Source organism: Diachasma alloeum, unplaced genomic scaffold (assembly GCF_001412515.2).
Source record: "Diachasma alloeum isolate Michigan unplaced genomic scaffold, Dall2.0 Dall_scaffold_00269, whole genome shotgun sequence".
NCBI classification, from domain to species: domain Eukaryota; kingdom Metazoa; phylum Arthropoda; class Insecta; order Hymenoptera; family Braconidae; genus Diachasma; species Diachasma alloeum.
Window position 1 is genome coordinate 1,032,795 of NW_021680408.1, and position 14,020 is coordinate 1,046,814.

The 14,020-nt window shown below is 33.8% G+C and overlaps 1 protein-coding gene across 4 annotated transcripts in view; it reads left to right on the top strand.

The window, feature by feature from the left end:
• The window catches only part of LOC107037742 (probable ATP-dependent RNA helicase DDX17), an 18,587-nt gene extending 5,827 nt beyond the window's left edge, over positions 1-12,760 (top strand). Inside the window, exons 3-8 of one of the 4 annotated variants that reach the window (XM_015256465.1) lie at positions 1,553-2,206; positions 3,591-3,763; positions 3,831-3,890; positions 9,997-10,239; positions 11,389-11,580; positions 12,296-12,760. In XM_015256465.1, coding sequence (XP_015111951.1) covers positions 1,553-2,206; positions 3,591-3,763; positions 3,831-3,890; positions 9,997-10,239; positions 11,389-11,580; positions 12,296-12,333 — 1,360 coding nt within the window. In that variant the 3' untranslated portion in view covers positions 12,334-12,760. Of the gene's footprint in view, positions 1-1,552; positions 2,207-3,590; positions 3,764-3,830; positions 3,891-6,354; positions 6,588-9,996; positions 10,240-11,388; positions 11,581-12,295 lie in introns of those variants that run through there. The other 3 variants (XM_015256466.1, XR_001460863.1, XM_015256467.1) reach the window with 3 other exon arrangements.
• Positions 12,761-14,020: the final 1,260 nt, after the last annotated feature.

Here is a 14,020-nt window from a genome sequence, read left to right on the forward strand (position 1 = left end):
AATAATAATAATGAATCATTTTCGTTGGTACAAACGAGTACTAACGATTTATAAGCTATCTGTATGTTTTCCTGACGTCCTTCATACATTTAAGATTTTAGAAGCGGGTAAAGTATTGAAGCGGTTGATAAATGAAATGGAAAAATATAGTACATACAAGTACTATCCATGCTGAATCCTTGCTAATGAACATTTTTTCCGTACCTTCATTTCCGACGCTGCACGATTTTTTCCGCACCCCTTACGTCTAGGGATGCGCGGTACAAACGAAAATGAATGTGGTACGTTCAGGTACTCACGGAGTACAATCGATACTATAAGAAAAAAAATCGATTTATCAAACTTCGACTCCAAGTTCACACAGCTAATACCTTATTATATACATAATGAAGTCGGTTTGCATACTGAATTGCATGAAAATGTAATGTACCATTCCATTAACCATTTCGCAATTTGAATCACACATTGAACAATTCAAACTTGTAAATGTTTAATTTATTGTTGAATTATCTTAAATTGTATCTGTTGAACTGCACACAACAAGTTAACCATTTACAAGTCTGAATTATAGAATGTGAGGATTACGATTTCTTAGACAGCGCACAACCCAATGTCTTAATGCAAAACATCAAATGTGTAAGAAAATAAGGAACCTTTGTTGTGGGTGAGGCATACTGCAACGCCAGCCCAATATTTTCTTCACAAAATGGCGTACTACACACAAGGGAGTCCCTTCATTTTTTGACACATGTTATGCTTTGCATTGAGCCCTTGTCCACAGGATGTAAAGCCCAGGTGGATTATCTTTCGAACGTTATCTCGATTGTTTTTCCATTTTCACAATTTTTATTGGATTTTACATCACGCAGGAATCCCTAAATTATGGTTGTACAATCAAAAGAGTAGAAGAAAAACTGAACATTTTCGAAGAGCGTTTTTAATAAAGATTAAGAAATAATTCCGATAGAGAGGAAATAGAGAATGGATTATTTATCTCGTAACTAAGAATCTGACAGCCATTGACTACTGCGACAAATGACGACCTAACAGCCATTAGATAATCAAATTATTAACTTTCAATTTTCTACCTATTTGGTTTATTTCCCAATATTACTCGGGGCTTAAATCCCCACATTCTAATTACACAATTCAGTAGTGAAGTGGTAAACGGACATAAGTCGACTTGTCTCCCAGTTGAGTTTTGGAGGAATATTTCCGAATCTAAGGGAGATAGCGAAATTTTCATAATTACATTTATTGTAGCACTCAATCGACTCCACAAAAAAGATTATAACAACAATTTTGCTATCTCCCTCAGAGTGTGAAATATGGATTGAAAACTGGTCAATAGTGAAGATTGACTTATTTCCTTTTACCACTTCGCTACTGGATTCCGATTGCAACTCCGGTGAAGTAGTGAAAGGAGTTGAATCAAGAATTTATGGACGGATTATTTTGAGACTGTCGTCGAAACAAAAGTTGGAGGAAATTGATCGAGAGATTTTAATGTTCCCTGAAATTTCCCACAATTAATTGATCCATTTTGTTACAGGAGACAAGGATTCAAAGAGCCAACATCAATTCAAGCCCAAGGCTGGCCGATAGCCCTGAGTGGTCGTGACATGGTCGGAATAGCATCAACAGGCTCTGGAAAGACCCTCTCCTACATTCTCCCAGCGATCGTTCACATAAACAGTCAACCGAAATTAGGGCGCAAGGACGGACCAATCGCCCTTGTGCTAGCTCCAACTCGTGAACTAGCTCAACAGATTCAGCAAGTTGCTGACGACTTCGGCCACACCTCTGGCATCAGGAACACTTGTTTGTACGGTGGAGCACCGAAGGGAGCGCAGGCACGTGACCTCGATGGTGGGGTGGAGATTGTGATCGCAACCCCTGGACGACTGCTGGATTTCCTCGAGTCTGGGAGGACGAACCTCAAGAGGTGCACGTATTTGGTGCTGGATGAGGCTGACAGGATGCTGGACATGGGCTTCGAGCCACAGATAAGGAAAATCATCGAGCAGATCAGACCTGACAGGCAGACACTCATGTGGTCGGCCACTTGGCCGAAGGAGGTGAAGAATCTTGCTGAGGATTTCTTGAAGGATTATTCACAGATCAATGTTGGGTCTCTCCAGTTGTCTGCCAATCACAATATTCTGCAGATTATTGACGTCTGTGCGGAGTATGAGAAGGAGAACAAGTGAGTGATTTTTTATTTAATGGTCGCGTATTATTCTTCGGACGTGATCTTAATTTTTTTTACCAATGCCACCACTTGATGCCCTTTTCTCTGTTAATTGTTTGATTTTCGTTTTTTCAATTAATTGTTTATGATCATTCTCATTGCAAAAAGCAATACGATCGATGAGAATCATGTGTCCCACTGTGTCAGCTGTTAAATTTTCATATTACAATAAATGATTTGCTCTTGTTCTAATCCCTAGGTTCACTGAATAAGATTCTAATCATAACTACAATTCAATTCTTTCTAGAATGTAGTCATGAAAACCGCCTTACTTTCTCCATTCCTTCCAGATATTGCCTGTTATTTTTTTAAGAAAGGATTTTGATAATCTGAAATTTTCTTCAATTGCCATTCACTTTTACACAGCCCTGGAGTCTCCCAAAATTATGGTTGTACAATAAAAAATTGAACACTGTTCAAAGAGCGCTTTTCAATAATATTGAGAGATAAATCCAATAGGGAGGAAAATGCAAGTTAATGATTCAGCCTTCAGCTTAGTTTTTGAGGAATATCTCCGAATCTAAAGGAGATAACGAAATTTTTCTCATTACCTTTTTTGTAGAGCGACTTAAGAGCTGCGAAAAAGGTTCCAACAAAATTTTGCTATCTGCATTAGATTCCGAGATATTCATTGAAAACTGACCAATAGTCAAAAACAACTTAAACAGTTTTACTACTGTGCTACTGAATTCCATGTTCACACCATTTTAAAGCGAAGATTTTCATTACCATAAAATCATTTTTTGTAACTTTTATTCTACTCTGCTAAAGAAGTACACTCCAAAAAATTTCTCTATCTCTCGTGGATTCCACAGTATTAAAAAAAGCAGATCCCGACAAAAAAATTATCTCAAATAATAAAACGAATTTAAAAAGACAGAAATAATTTCGTTACTCTCCAATTGATTCTATACCGCTAGCTATCAACAGATATCAACAACAGTTTACATTTTACTGATAAAATTTGAGGGCGAAATGAATTGGTACTCGAAAATGTTTAACAAGAATTTGATAAATTTATTTTTTACCCTCAGCAAAATTAGATATCACATTAAAAACCTATTGTACACTTTCCACGAAGATGTTAGTTATCATGAAAACCTCTTTTGTAACTCTCATTCTGCTCTGCAAAAGAAGCCCTCTACGAAAAATTTCTCTGTCTCTCGTGGATCCCACAATATTAAAAAAAACAGATCCCGACAATAAAATTATCTCAAATAATAAAATGAATAAAAAGAAAACAGAAATAATTTCGTTACTCTCCAATTGATTCTATACCACTTGCTATCAACAGATATAAAAAACAATTTACATTTTACGGATAAAATTTTCTGTTCAGACTCAGTACACTCCTGAAGGAGATAATGGCCGAGCAGGAGAACAAAACAATTGTATTTATCGAAACAAAGCGTAGGGTCGAGGAAATAAACCGTAAAATGAAACGTGATGGTTGGCCAGCTGTCTGCATTCACGGTGACAAGACCCAGCAAGAGAGGGATTGGGTATTACAAGGTAAAATATTCCCACCTCACTCACCTTTATTATTAGAACCATTGGCCATAATTTTCCTTCGTATCAGATTTCAGGTCTGGTAAAGCTCCAATTCTCGTTGCAACTGACGTGGCAGCACGAGGACTAGGTAAGCCAAAATAATTTTTACAAACTTCTATTTATTACATTTAGCTCAATTACGTAATTTTTACAATTTTTTCTATCCAATTTTTATGGTTCAAAGCACAAGAAAAAGATCGGTAAAATCTGATTCTTTTTTATTTTGACAATTCTTCCAATTAATTTATAATGTCTTCACTGATACTTTCATTATTTTTATTTGATAACACCTGAATATGGAAAAGGTATCTTAAGAACGTAAATATAAAAACTAAAAATTGGGTAAAATCAGTGATGGGCAAATTAAGGTTTACAGAGTCCCAGATCCTCAAGTACACGAGTACTTGATACCTGTGAAATCCTTAAGTACTAATTTGACATGTTCTTAGGAATTAATCCATCCTCTCGGTCTTAGCACTAAGTGCCAGAGTATTCAGTGCTTGATAATTTCCCAAATGTTACCAATTATTTTATTGTTTCTCAAATTTCAATGAAGATATGTGAACCTTAATCATTTAATTAATTAATTAATTAATAATTAAGTTGCAACTTCTCTTAATATTAATAATCTAATGATTGATCTCCATCCCTGTTTCCCACTTGTTTTTAAATTGACTCAAGACTAGACTTATTTGAGCACATTTTTTTTTCTCTTGAATTAGTCCATTGGTTAATATTACCCAACAATTTTAAATTATTGAATTAATCATCAATTATTAAATATTCAAATTCCGAATTATTTTGTCAATCAATAATTTCATTTGGAAGACTGACAATTATTCGGTTAAAGCAAAATCTTTTTATAAATTTTAGAATTATTTACTCAGTAATTCATTGACAATTCCATATTATCAATTATTGAATTCGTAGTAAATTGAAAAATTTAGATCATCAATTATTCAACTATTTCTTAAAATTTCAATGAAGACAGGTAAATTTTAATTATTTTAAGGCATAACTTCTCTTATATTAGTAATCTAACAATTGATGTCCATCCTTGTTTCCCATTTGTTTTTAAATTTTATTCAATACTAGACTTGTTCAAGAACATATTTTTTTTCTCTCCAATCAGTTCATTGGTTAATATTACCCAACAATTTTTTAATTATTAAATTAATCATCAATTATTAAATATTCAAATTCCGAATTATTTTGTCAATCAATAATTTCATTTGGAAGACTGACGATTATTCGGTTAAAGCAAAATCTTTTTATAAATTTTAGAATTATTTACTCAGTAGTTCATTGACAATTCCATATGATCAATTATTTAATTCGTAGTAAATTGAAAAATTTAGATCATCAATTATTCAACTATTTCTCAAATTTTAATGAAGACAGGTAAATTTTAATTATTTTAAATTGCAACTTCTCCTAAAATTAGTAATCTAATAATTGATCTCCAGCCTTGTTTCCCATTTTTTTTTAAATTTTAATCAAGCCTAGACTTGTTCGAGAAGCAAAATCTTTTTATAAATTTTAGAATTATTTACTCAGTAGTTCATTGACAATTCCATGTGATCAATTATTTAATTCGCAGTAAATTGAAAAATTTAGATCATCAATTATTCAACTATTTCTCAAATTTCAATGAAGACAGGTAAATTTTAATTATTTTAAGTTGCAACTTCTCCTAATATTAGTAATCTAATGATTGATCTCCCTCCCTGTTTCCCACTTGTTTTTAAATTCTACTCGACTAGATTTTTCTGAAAACATCTTTTTTTTCCGTCGTTTGTAACCATTATCAAGTACCTCAATACTTGTACTTAAGGAGGACTAATTACTAAGTACATCTCCCTCCCCCTCAGTACTTTAATCACGCACTTGAGTGCTAATGTACTCAGTAATGCCCATCACTGTCTAAACAATAAAGTAAATATATGCTAAGCCTAAATCGGTTGGATATTTCTTTTGGATTGCAGAGGCACATTGCGCGCAGGCCCACGCCGGTTAATGCAAAACTACGAAAGTATAAATTGCCACTGAGAATACAATCATATCCTGGGTGTACGGGATTTTGTTAGCGGTGTGTTTTATCCATACGCCCGCATTAAACATCCCGATCTGTCTTCCCAAGGCGATTGATAATGGCTTTAACCGAACATCAAGTTTGCATTGTCTGCGGTGGCTGCTGCGCGTGCCTCTATACACGTCCAATTGCCTTCGCGAGAGATAGGGCGAGAGAGAGAGAGAGAGTGATGTGTGTCACAAACCGGGTGGTTCAGCCACCACTGGGTGAAAATAATACCTCTGGATAAGCATTAATGATAACGGGATAGAGACGAGAGAGAAGGTAATATAACGAACGTGTTTCATCCCTAAATCATCTGAGCTGGAATTATCATCGATGCAATACAATTATCAAGGTCATTTGGTAATTGTGGAGTTGAGAACGAGACTCGAATAGTTTGTCATCAGTTCTCGTTGTGAAAAAAGAAAGAGAAAAGTGAAAGAGATACGAAAATTGAAGGCGTATTGTTGTTGCTTAGATGGGATTTATACCAGGTCTCTACTCGTACGTGGGAGATGGGGTCTGGTGGGGGATGGTGGAGATGTGGTTTCCCATCCCTCACTAACACAACCACACAAACACACGGGGTTGCAATTAGCAACCTATTATTGGGCACGCCGAGGCTGATGGATACCTGAGCTAAATCGAATACAGCCTGGCGACTGCCATCCGTACGTTGCTCACGACAATTCGCCCGATGACATTTATTTAGTATGCTATAACATAGTCCAATCAAATTTTTACACATTATCTATGGTTTAGTTTTTAGTTATTGGTCAATGTTGTTTTTTCGTCCCAATGACAAGAGTCCAGTGGTAAAACGTCATTCAACAAGTTGATTTCAGTAGCCAAGCGGTAAAACGGTTCAAGGGGAGACTGCGGGGAAATTTGAAAGTCTCCGCTCGGCCTTGTACTGAGAGATTAAGGCCCGGGTGTACTATCTTTCGAATGTTATCTGGATTTTTTTAATCTTTCGTAATCCAAAATTGTTAATTGAGTGGTACATCATGTAGAAATTCTCAAAAATTATGATAGAATGATATAAAAAAATAGGAAAAATTCTGAACTTTTTCAAAGAGCGTTTTTAATTGGGCTTCAGAATGAGTTGAAAAAAGTGGAAATTACAAATATCTGATTGGCAGTTGCAAATTATCTATTAGCTGTCATTTTCCATGGTGGATAACAAAACACTAACTCCTCATGGGAAGTGACAGCTAGGTATCTCAATTTTCAAAACAGTGGTATGTGGTCATTTGACATTTTTATGTGATAAAAGGGTGATTAAAAAATTCTCCAAAATATTACAACTTTTTTCAAAGAGCCTTTTCCGTAATAAATGTCTCTGTGCAGTGTGGGAAAAGATTTACGAAATCAGTCTTCCCCCTGCATGATATTGGGTGACAGGCCGCCATATGTTAACGTAAATCAGATACATTTTTCAATTTCTTGTTATTCAACTTATTCTGAATATAGATTAAGAATGCTCTTTGAAAAAAATAAGAATTTTTTCTACTTTTTTTTGATTATTCATTCATAATTTTTCAAAACTTCTGCTTGTCCCCTTCTGACCCTTCAGGAGCCAAACTAAGACCTCGTCATCACTGAGTCTATGTTCTCTCCTCATTCGAAACTCCCGAATGTGTTTCATATATTTCTTACAATATATCGAGACGACAATATTTATAATTTTCACTAATTTTATCCACAGAGTTTGGATTTTGCTGTTTCATTTTCTTTTCAATGAGTCCATTGGCAAAATCTTCTGGCGTCAAAACTTCTCAGTAATTTTCCATTCTACTGAATGGAAATTTATTATTCTCATCAGTACTGCTAATAATAAAAAAAAGTTAATAACCGAAAAGTTGATAACAGTTAATAAAATCTTTTTCTACTTGAATTGCCTCAAACAGTCGGTTTTCGACTGTTTCATTTTGCCCCACGTTCCCCTATTTTTGCCAAATATTCATTTACTTGAAGAAGCGATTTTTTCTTTTTAATCGTATTTCTCCAATCGAGTCATTCCCAAGCGAGCCTGATCGGGTTTCAATTATGACAATCATATTACTCTAGAGGATGACTATGTTGCACATGACCTCGGATGAACTCCAATGATTATTCAGTTTTCCTAAATCTCTGATTTTCTAGAGCGAAGAATTTCGATTAATTCTTTAAAGTTCATAATTATTGAGGGAGTTCATTCAAGGTCATAACTAACATTATCATCTTCTAGAGCAGTATAATTGCCATAATTGAAGCCTAATGAGAATCGCCTAGGAATGACTTGACTGGAGAAATGCGGTATTGAAAAAAATAAATACTTCTCTCAAATAAATGGATATTTGGTAAAAATAACTTTTTTTCTTAGTATAAGAGCCATTGGGTGACTTTTGGTATATGAAGGGATGTATTATCTTTATTTTATTCATCTGATGTATACTCTCTCGGGTTATGCAGATTATCTCAAGAGGATCCCGTGGTGAAATTTGAATTCATAATTCATTAAAATAGTATTTACTTGGATTTCGCCCGCATTATAACAAATTAGGGAGTACTACTGGGGTGAAAAAATATGAATACATATAAAAAATCAATATTTATACATATTTTAACTGTGTGTAAGTCAAATTTCAGCTCAATCAGTCGAGAATGGGGGCACTAGGACGTTTTTGTTGATTTTGACTCGTTTTGACCCTTTAGAACCTTCCGAAAATCTCGGAGTTCTTTTTTTTCACCTACAACACATTATAAACTTTTACAATCCTCTCTATAATACCCAGCGACTTTCAAATCTCACCGCAGTCTCCCCTTAAGAGGAAACAGAACCCCTGTGTCTAAATGAATTTTTAAAATTGTGTTTTCTCCTACATTTATCAATTTTTAGCTATGAAACTACTTTATCGACTCGATCATTGCATTGTTGAGTCAATGAAGTAGTTTCAGAAATAAAAAATAATAATTGTAGAAGAAAACACAATTCTAAAAGTTCATATACCCAAGTGCTCCGTTTCCCCTTAAGTCGATTTAGCCCTTGTCTGAATCTTCAGGGAATATCTCCGAATTTAAGGGAGATAACGAAATTTTCATAATGACCTTTTTTGTAGAGCGAATTGAGGGCTACAAAAAAGGTGATGACAAAAATTGTGCTACCTCCCCTAGATTTCGAGATATTCGTTGAAAATTGGCCAATAGTCAAAATCTACTTGAACCGTTTTACCGCTTTGGTACTGATTTTTAATATTTTTGGTATTGCTGTTCATCTTGGGGATGAGGGGCTTCAGGGGAATTTGCGAAAGGCCATTTTGGTATGACATTTTCTCCTGAAATCACTTGTTCTTGGGGTAGAGGCGTGAATGAGGATATGAAGATGGGAGGGCTTCTGATTTGAAGTTGGTTCTTGGGAAATTCAATTTTGGGCTCTTTCAACGGGATAGGGGATGATGGGGTGCAATGGACACTTCATAATTTTTCACATTTGTCATGATCAAATGGATTTATTGCAGTGTTCTATTTATTTTGCTTGTGTGTATTTACGAAATTGGTGTTTTGCATCAACTCTAAGCATTCTCATCTTAATTGTTTATTCTGGCTAATCGATTATTTCACTCGTACTACATTCCATTGAACCTTAAAACCCCCAATCAAACGGAATTTATCGCCCGTTGCGATGAAAAAAATTCCAAAAGTGCAGTGTTTCGGAAGTACATTCCATTGAAGGGCTTTTTCCTCTCATATCCTCAGCAAAAATGGAATATCAACACCTCACGTTTTACGATTTCACTTGAAAACTCTTGTCTTTCTCATGTCACTTTTGGTTTTTTAATTTAATAAAGAGTAGATTATAAAGTCGTAAGCTGTGGTCTTGAAAAATATTTATGATTCTCAAATTGTCTCTGTGAGAGACTGCAGTTTATGATTCCACTGATGAATTAAAGAGATTGAAATTCTTTTGATTATCGAAATGCATTGATCCCTTTGTGATGTGAATAGGAAGCGAACGCGATGTCATAACAGTAAATTAATTTTCCTGAGATATTAAAGTTATTCGATAAACATGCAAAACACAATACACGATGTATGTTTGAGTGGTATTTTTCTTGTAACTGATTTTTGTACATTTCAGACGTTGAAGACGTCAAGTTTGTTATAAACTTTGACTATCCATCGTGTTCTGAAGACTATGTACATCGAATTGGACGTACTGGTCGTAGACAGAAGACCGGAACTGCGTATACGTTTTTTACACCGAATAATTCCAACAAAGCGAATGATCTGATTCAAGTACTCAAGGAGGCCAACCAAGTTATTAATCCGAAGCTACTGGAGCTTGCGGACAGTCGGGGGAGTAATTATGGACGTCAGAGAGGTAATTAGAATGTGCTGAGCATTTTTTTTCGACATTTTTAGCGAGTTTCAGAGAATAGGGAACTTGCATAGTTTTAAAAAAATTTCAATCTCACGTTTCGGTCTTAAAGTAGCATAAACTTTAATTTTGAAGATTAAAATTTGAAAGGCATTCTAAACGTAATTTACTATGAATAGAAACGTTCTGGTTAAAGTAGCTCTACCCTTCGAGCGGGCTACGCTGTACTTTTGGATATTTTCAGTTTTTTAATTTTTCAACTAAATTGCATGGGAAAAAATTGAAAAAATTCATAGCCAGTCAGTATTATCTAAATTAAATTTCGCAAAATATTGATATTTTTTCAAATATTTCCCTCTTATAAATAAATAATACAACTTGTTTCAAAAATTCAACAATTTTACCGAGAATAGTGATGAAATGTGATTTTTATGGTACGATCGATGCATCTATATGTCATTCGATTTTGATTGGATGCTGAGCAAAATTATCTCAGCCGTTTACTCGGAATTCGGATAGAAATGTCAAAATTTGCTTTTTTTCTAATAAATTGAAAAATGGGAATTGGTCGGGAAGTTGTTGGTTCGACCCGTAATGAGTCACACCCCACGCACGAAAAAAATTAATAGAAAAACCTAGCGAATTCGTTAGAAAATGCGATTAAATTTCTATTAAACTTTCTATTAGTTATTGGATGATTCTATTGACATGTTCAATAGAAAACATTCAATAGAAAGTCAACAGAATTCGATTTTTTAATATAACTTATTCTTTTCATATATTTTATATAGAATTTGCTCAACTCAAATTTTCTAAGCTTTTTTCATTCTATTTTTCTTTTCTTCTCATCAAGAAAATCAAACGAAAAAACTTGGAAAATTTGAGCCGAGGAAATTCTACAGAAAATATCTCAATAGAATAAGTTATACAGAAAAATTGAATTCTATTGACTTTTTCTACTGAAAATTTTCTATATAACATTTCAGTAGATTCGGCCAAAAACTAATAGAACAGTTCAATAGAAATTAAACAGAATTTTCTAACGAATTCGATAGGTTTTTCTATTAAATTTTTTCGTCCGTGCCACTCCAGTCCAGCCGTAATGGGAGCGAGCGATCAATAAGCTGATCGAATAATTTTTTTTGTCTTCAGGTGGGAGGAATCGATGGCGTATCAGAGGCGGTCCTCGAGGCGCTAAAGACCGAAGTTACTCCAGGAGTCGGAGTCGCAGTTACAGTCGCGAGAGAAATGGCCGGGGGAGAAGAAGCTACAGTAGAAGTTACTCGAGAAGTCGCAGTCCAGCTAACAATCGCGCTGGGAAGGGGTCAATCAGTCCTACTCCTGGTAATTATATTAATCAACAATTGAAGTTCCAAATTTGACTGTTATAAATTCATTGTTTTTAACATTGTCTATAACTCGTAATTTCAGGTGAATACTCTTGAATTACTTCTTAATTAAATTAAAAGAACATAAATAATTTTAAAGAACATGAACCAATGATTGTTTAAATATGTAATGAATGTTTACGGAGAGAAAGGTTTTTGTGTTTTAAATTTTTATGATCATTTAGTAAATTCTTACGTTAAATTATGGTAAATTAACATAATTCACTTTATTATATATTAATTCATCTCATTATCAATAATCAATGTTTATTAATGAGTGAAATTGGAAAAAAAATATTTAAAAACATTGAATTCTTGGTTTTTTCAATTACTCATTTTCTGGATAATTATCTGATGAACGAATAGTTATATTGAAAAAATGTGAGAAATAATTACATTATTTTTTTCAAATTACAATTAATATTTAATTTTAGCGAACATAAACAATTGATTGTGACCTTGTAATGAATTTACGTGGAAAAATCTGTTAATGATTCAAATTAACATAATTCACTTGATTAATTATTGATTTATCTCATTATTAATAATCATTTTTTATTAATGACTGAAGTTGGAAAAAATATTAAAAAATCATTCAATTGTTGGTTTTTCCAATTGCTCATTGGCTGGATAACCACTTGATCAACGAATAATTCTGCTCTCTTTTTCAGAAGTAATTGGCAAAAGCTACTGGAGCAGCGAGAGGTGATGCCTCGAGCCCCGACGAACCCCCAGATAACAGAGAACAAGAACAATGGAGCATTTCTCCCATCAAATCAGCTGAACAAAATGAACAATTGAATAAAAATCATGTAGACAAAAAATCGACGGATCCTTGCCCTCTGGCAATGAACGACGAATCCCCTTCATTTTACCACACCGCCTCAATAATCAACTAAGTCCCTGATTATTATAATTTTGTATCGAACAAAGACAACCCGAAAATGAAGATAACCAATTTCCAAGGAGTGGAAAAATTTTAGTTCCAATGTAAATTTACGCTTTTGCTCTTTTTATTTGTTTTTGAGAATTATAATTTTTTTTCTAGATAAATTTTTGTGACCCATTCCCACGTATTGAGAAACAATGTACAGTATTTAATGTAAACTGTAACAAATAAACATTCGTTAGCTTAACAATTGTCTTTCATTTTAATTCAGGACCTTTAATTGCGTAGTGGAGGAGTGGAACCGATAAGTCAGTTCAACTTTAGGTAAATTTTTTATGAATATCTTGGAATCTAAAACAGAATATCAACATTTTCAGGAAAACTTTCCTTTTGGAACTCAGTTTCTTCCACAGGAAAGGTTCTGGGAGCAATGGAGAATGTGGTAACCCTGGGGGTATTTTCTTTCCTCCTCTCAAAATAAATTTCACATTTTGCAGGAAAAAATGATATTAAAAAATCCATGCCCAAGTATTCTTGTACAAAAAATTCCAAGGGAATATTTTCTATATTTCAAGACAATATAGAAGAATCGAAATCTATTGACTTTTTTCTATCAAATATCTCAGAATCAGCGCAAAAAAAAAGAATGTTAACAAGAATTCCGTAGAATTTTTATAAAATCCCAATACAATTTCTAGAGAATTCCAATATAATTTTCTAGCGAATTCGCTAAGTTTTTCTATTCAATTTTTCCACACATGATTTCCTATTCTTCAAATTTTCCTCAAATTCAGTGAACACACGCACGAAAAAATTTACTAGAAATACCTGTCGAATCCGTTAGAAAATTCTATTGAATTTCTATTAGTTTTTGGTTGATTCTATTGACATGTTCAATAGAAAACATTCAATAGAAAAAGTCAACAGAATTCGATTTTTCTGTATAACTTACTCTTTTCATATATTTTCTATAGAATTTGCTCGACTCGAATTTTCTAAATTTTTTTCATTCTATTTTTCTTTTCTTCTCATCAAGAAAATCAAACGAAAAAACTTGGAAAATTTGAGCCGAGGAAATTCTATTAAAATATCTCAATAAGTTAGGGGAGGATGGGGTAAAATGGACACTTTGGACTTTTTTTAAATTACTCATAACTCAGAAACAAATTCATCAATTGAGCTCAGTTTAGGCTCATTACAAAGGGAAAGAAATGTTCTTTGCATTGAAAAAAAAACTATTGAATTTCATCAACATTTCAAGCTGTTAACATTTGAAAAAAAGTCAAGTGTCCATTTTACCCCAACCTCCCCTATATAGAAAAATTGAATTCTGCCTTTTTCTACTGAATATTTTCTATTGACCATTTCAATAGAATCGGCCAAAAACAGAACAGTTCAACAGAACTAGTTCACTAGAAATTCCATAGAATTTTTTAACGAATTCGATAGGTTTCTCTATGAAATTTTTTCGTCCGTGCAGAGGCTGATGCCTCGTCCCTCGGCAACT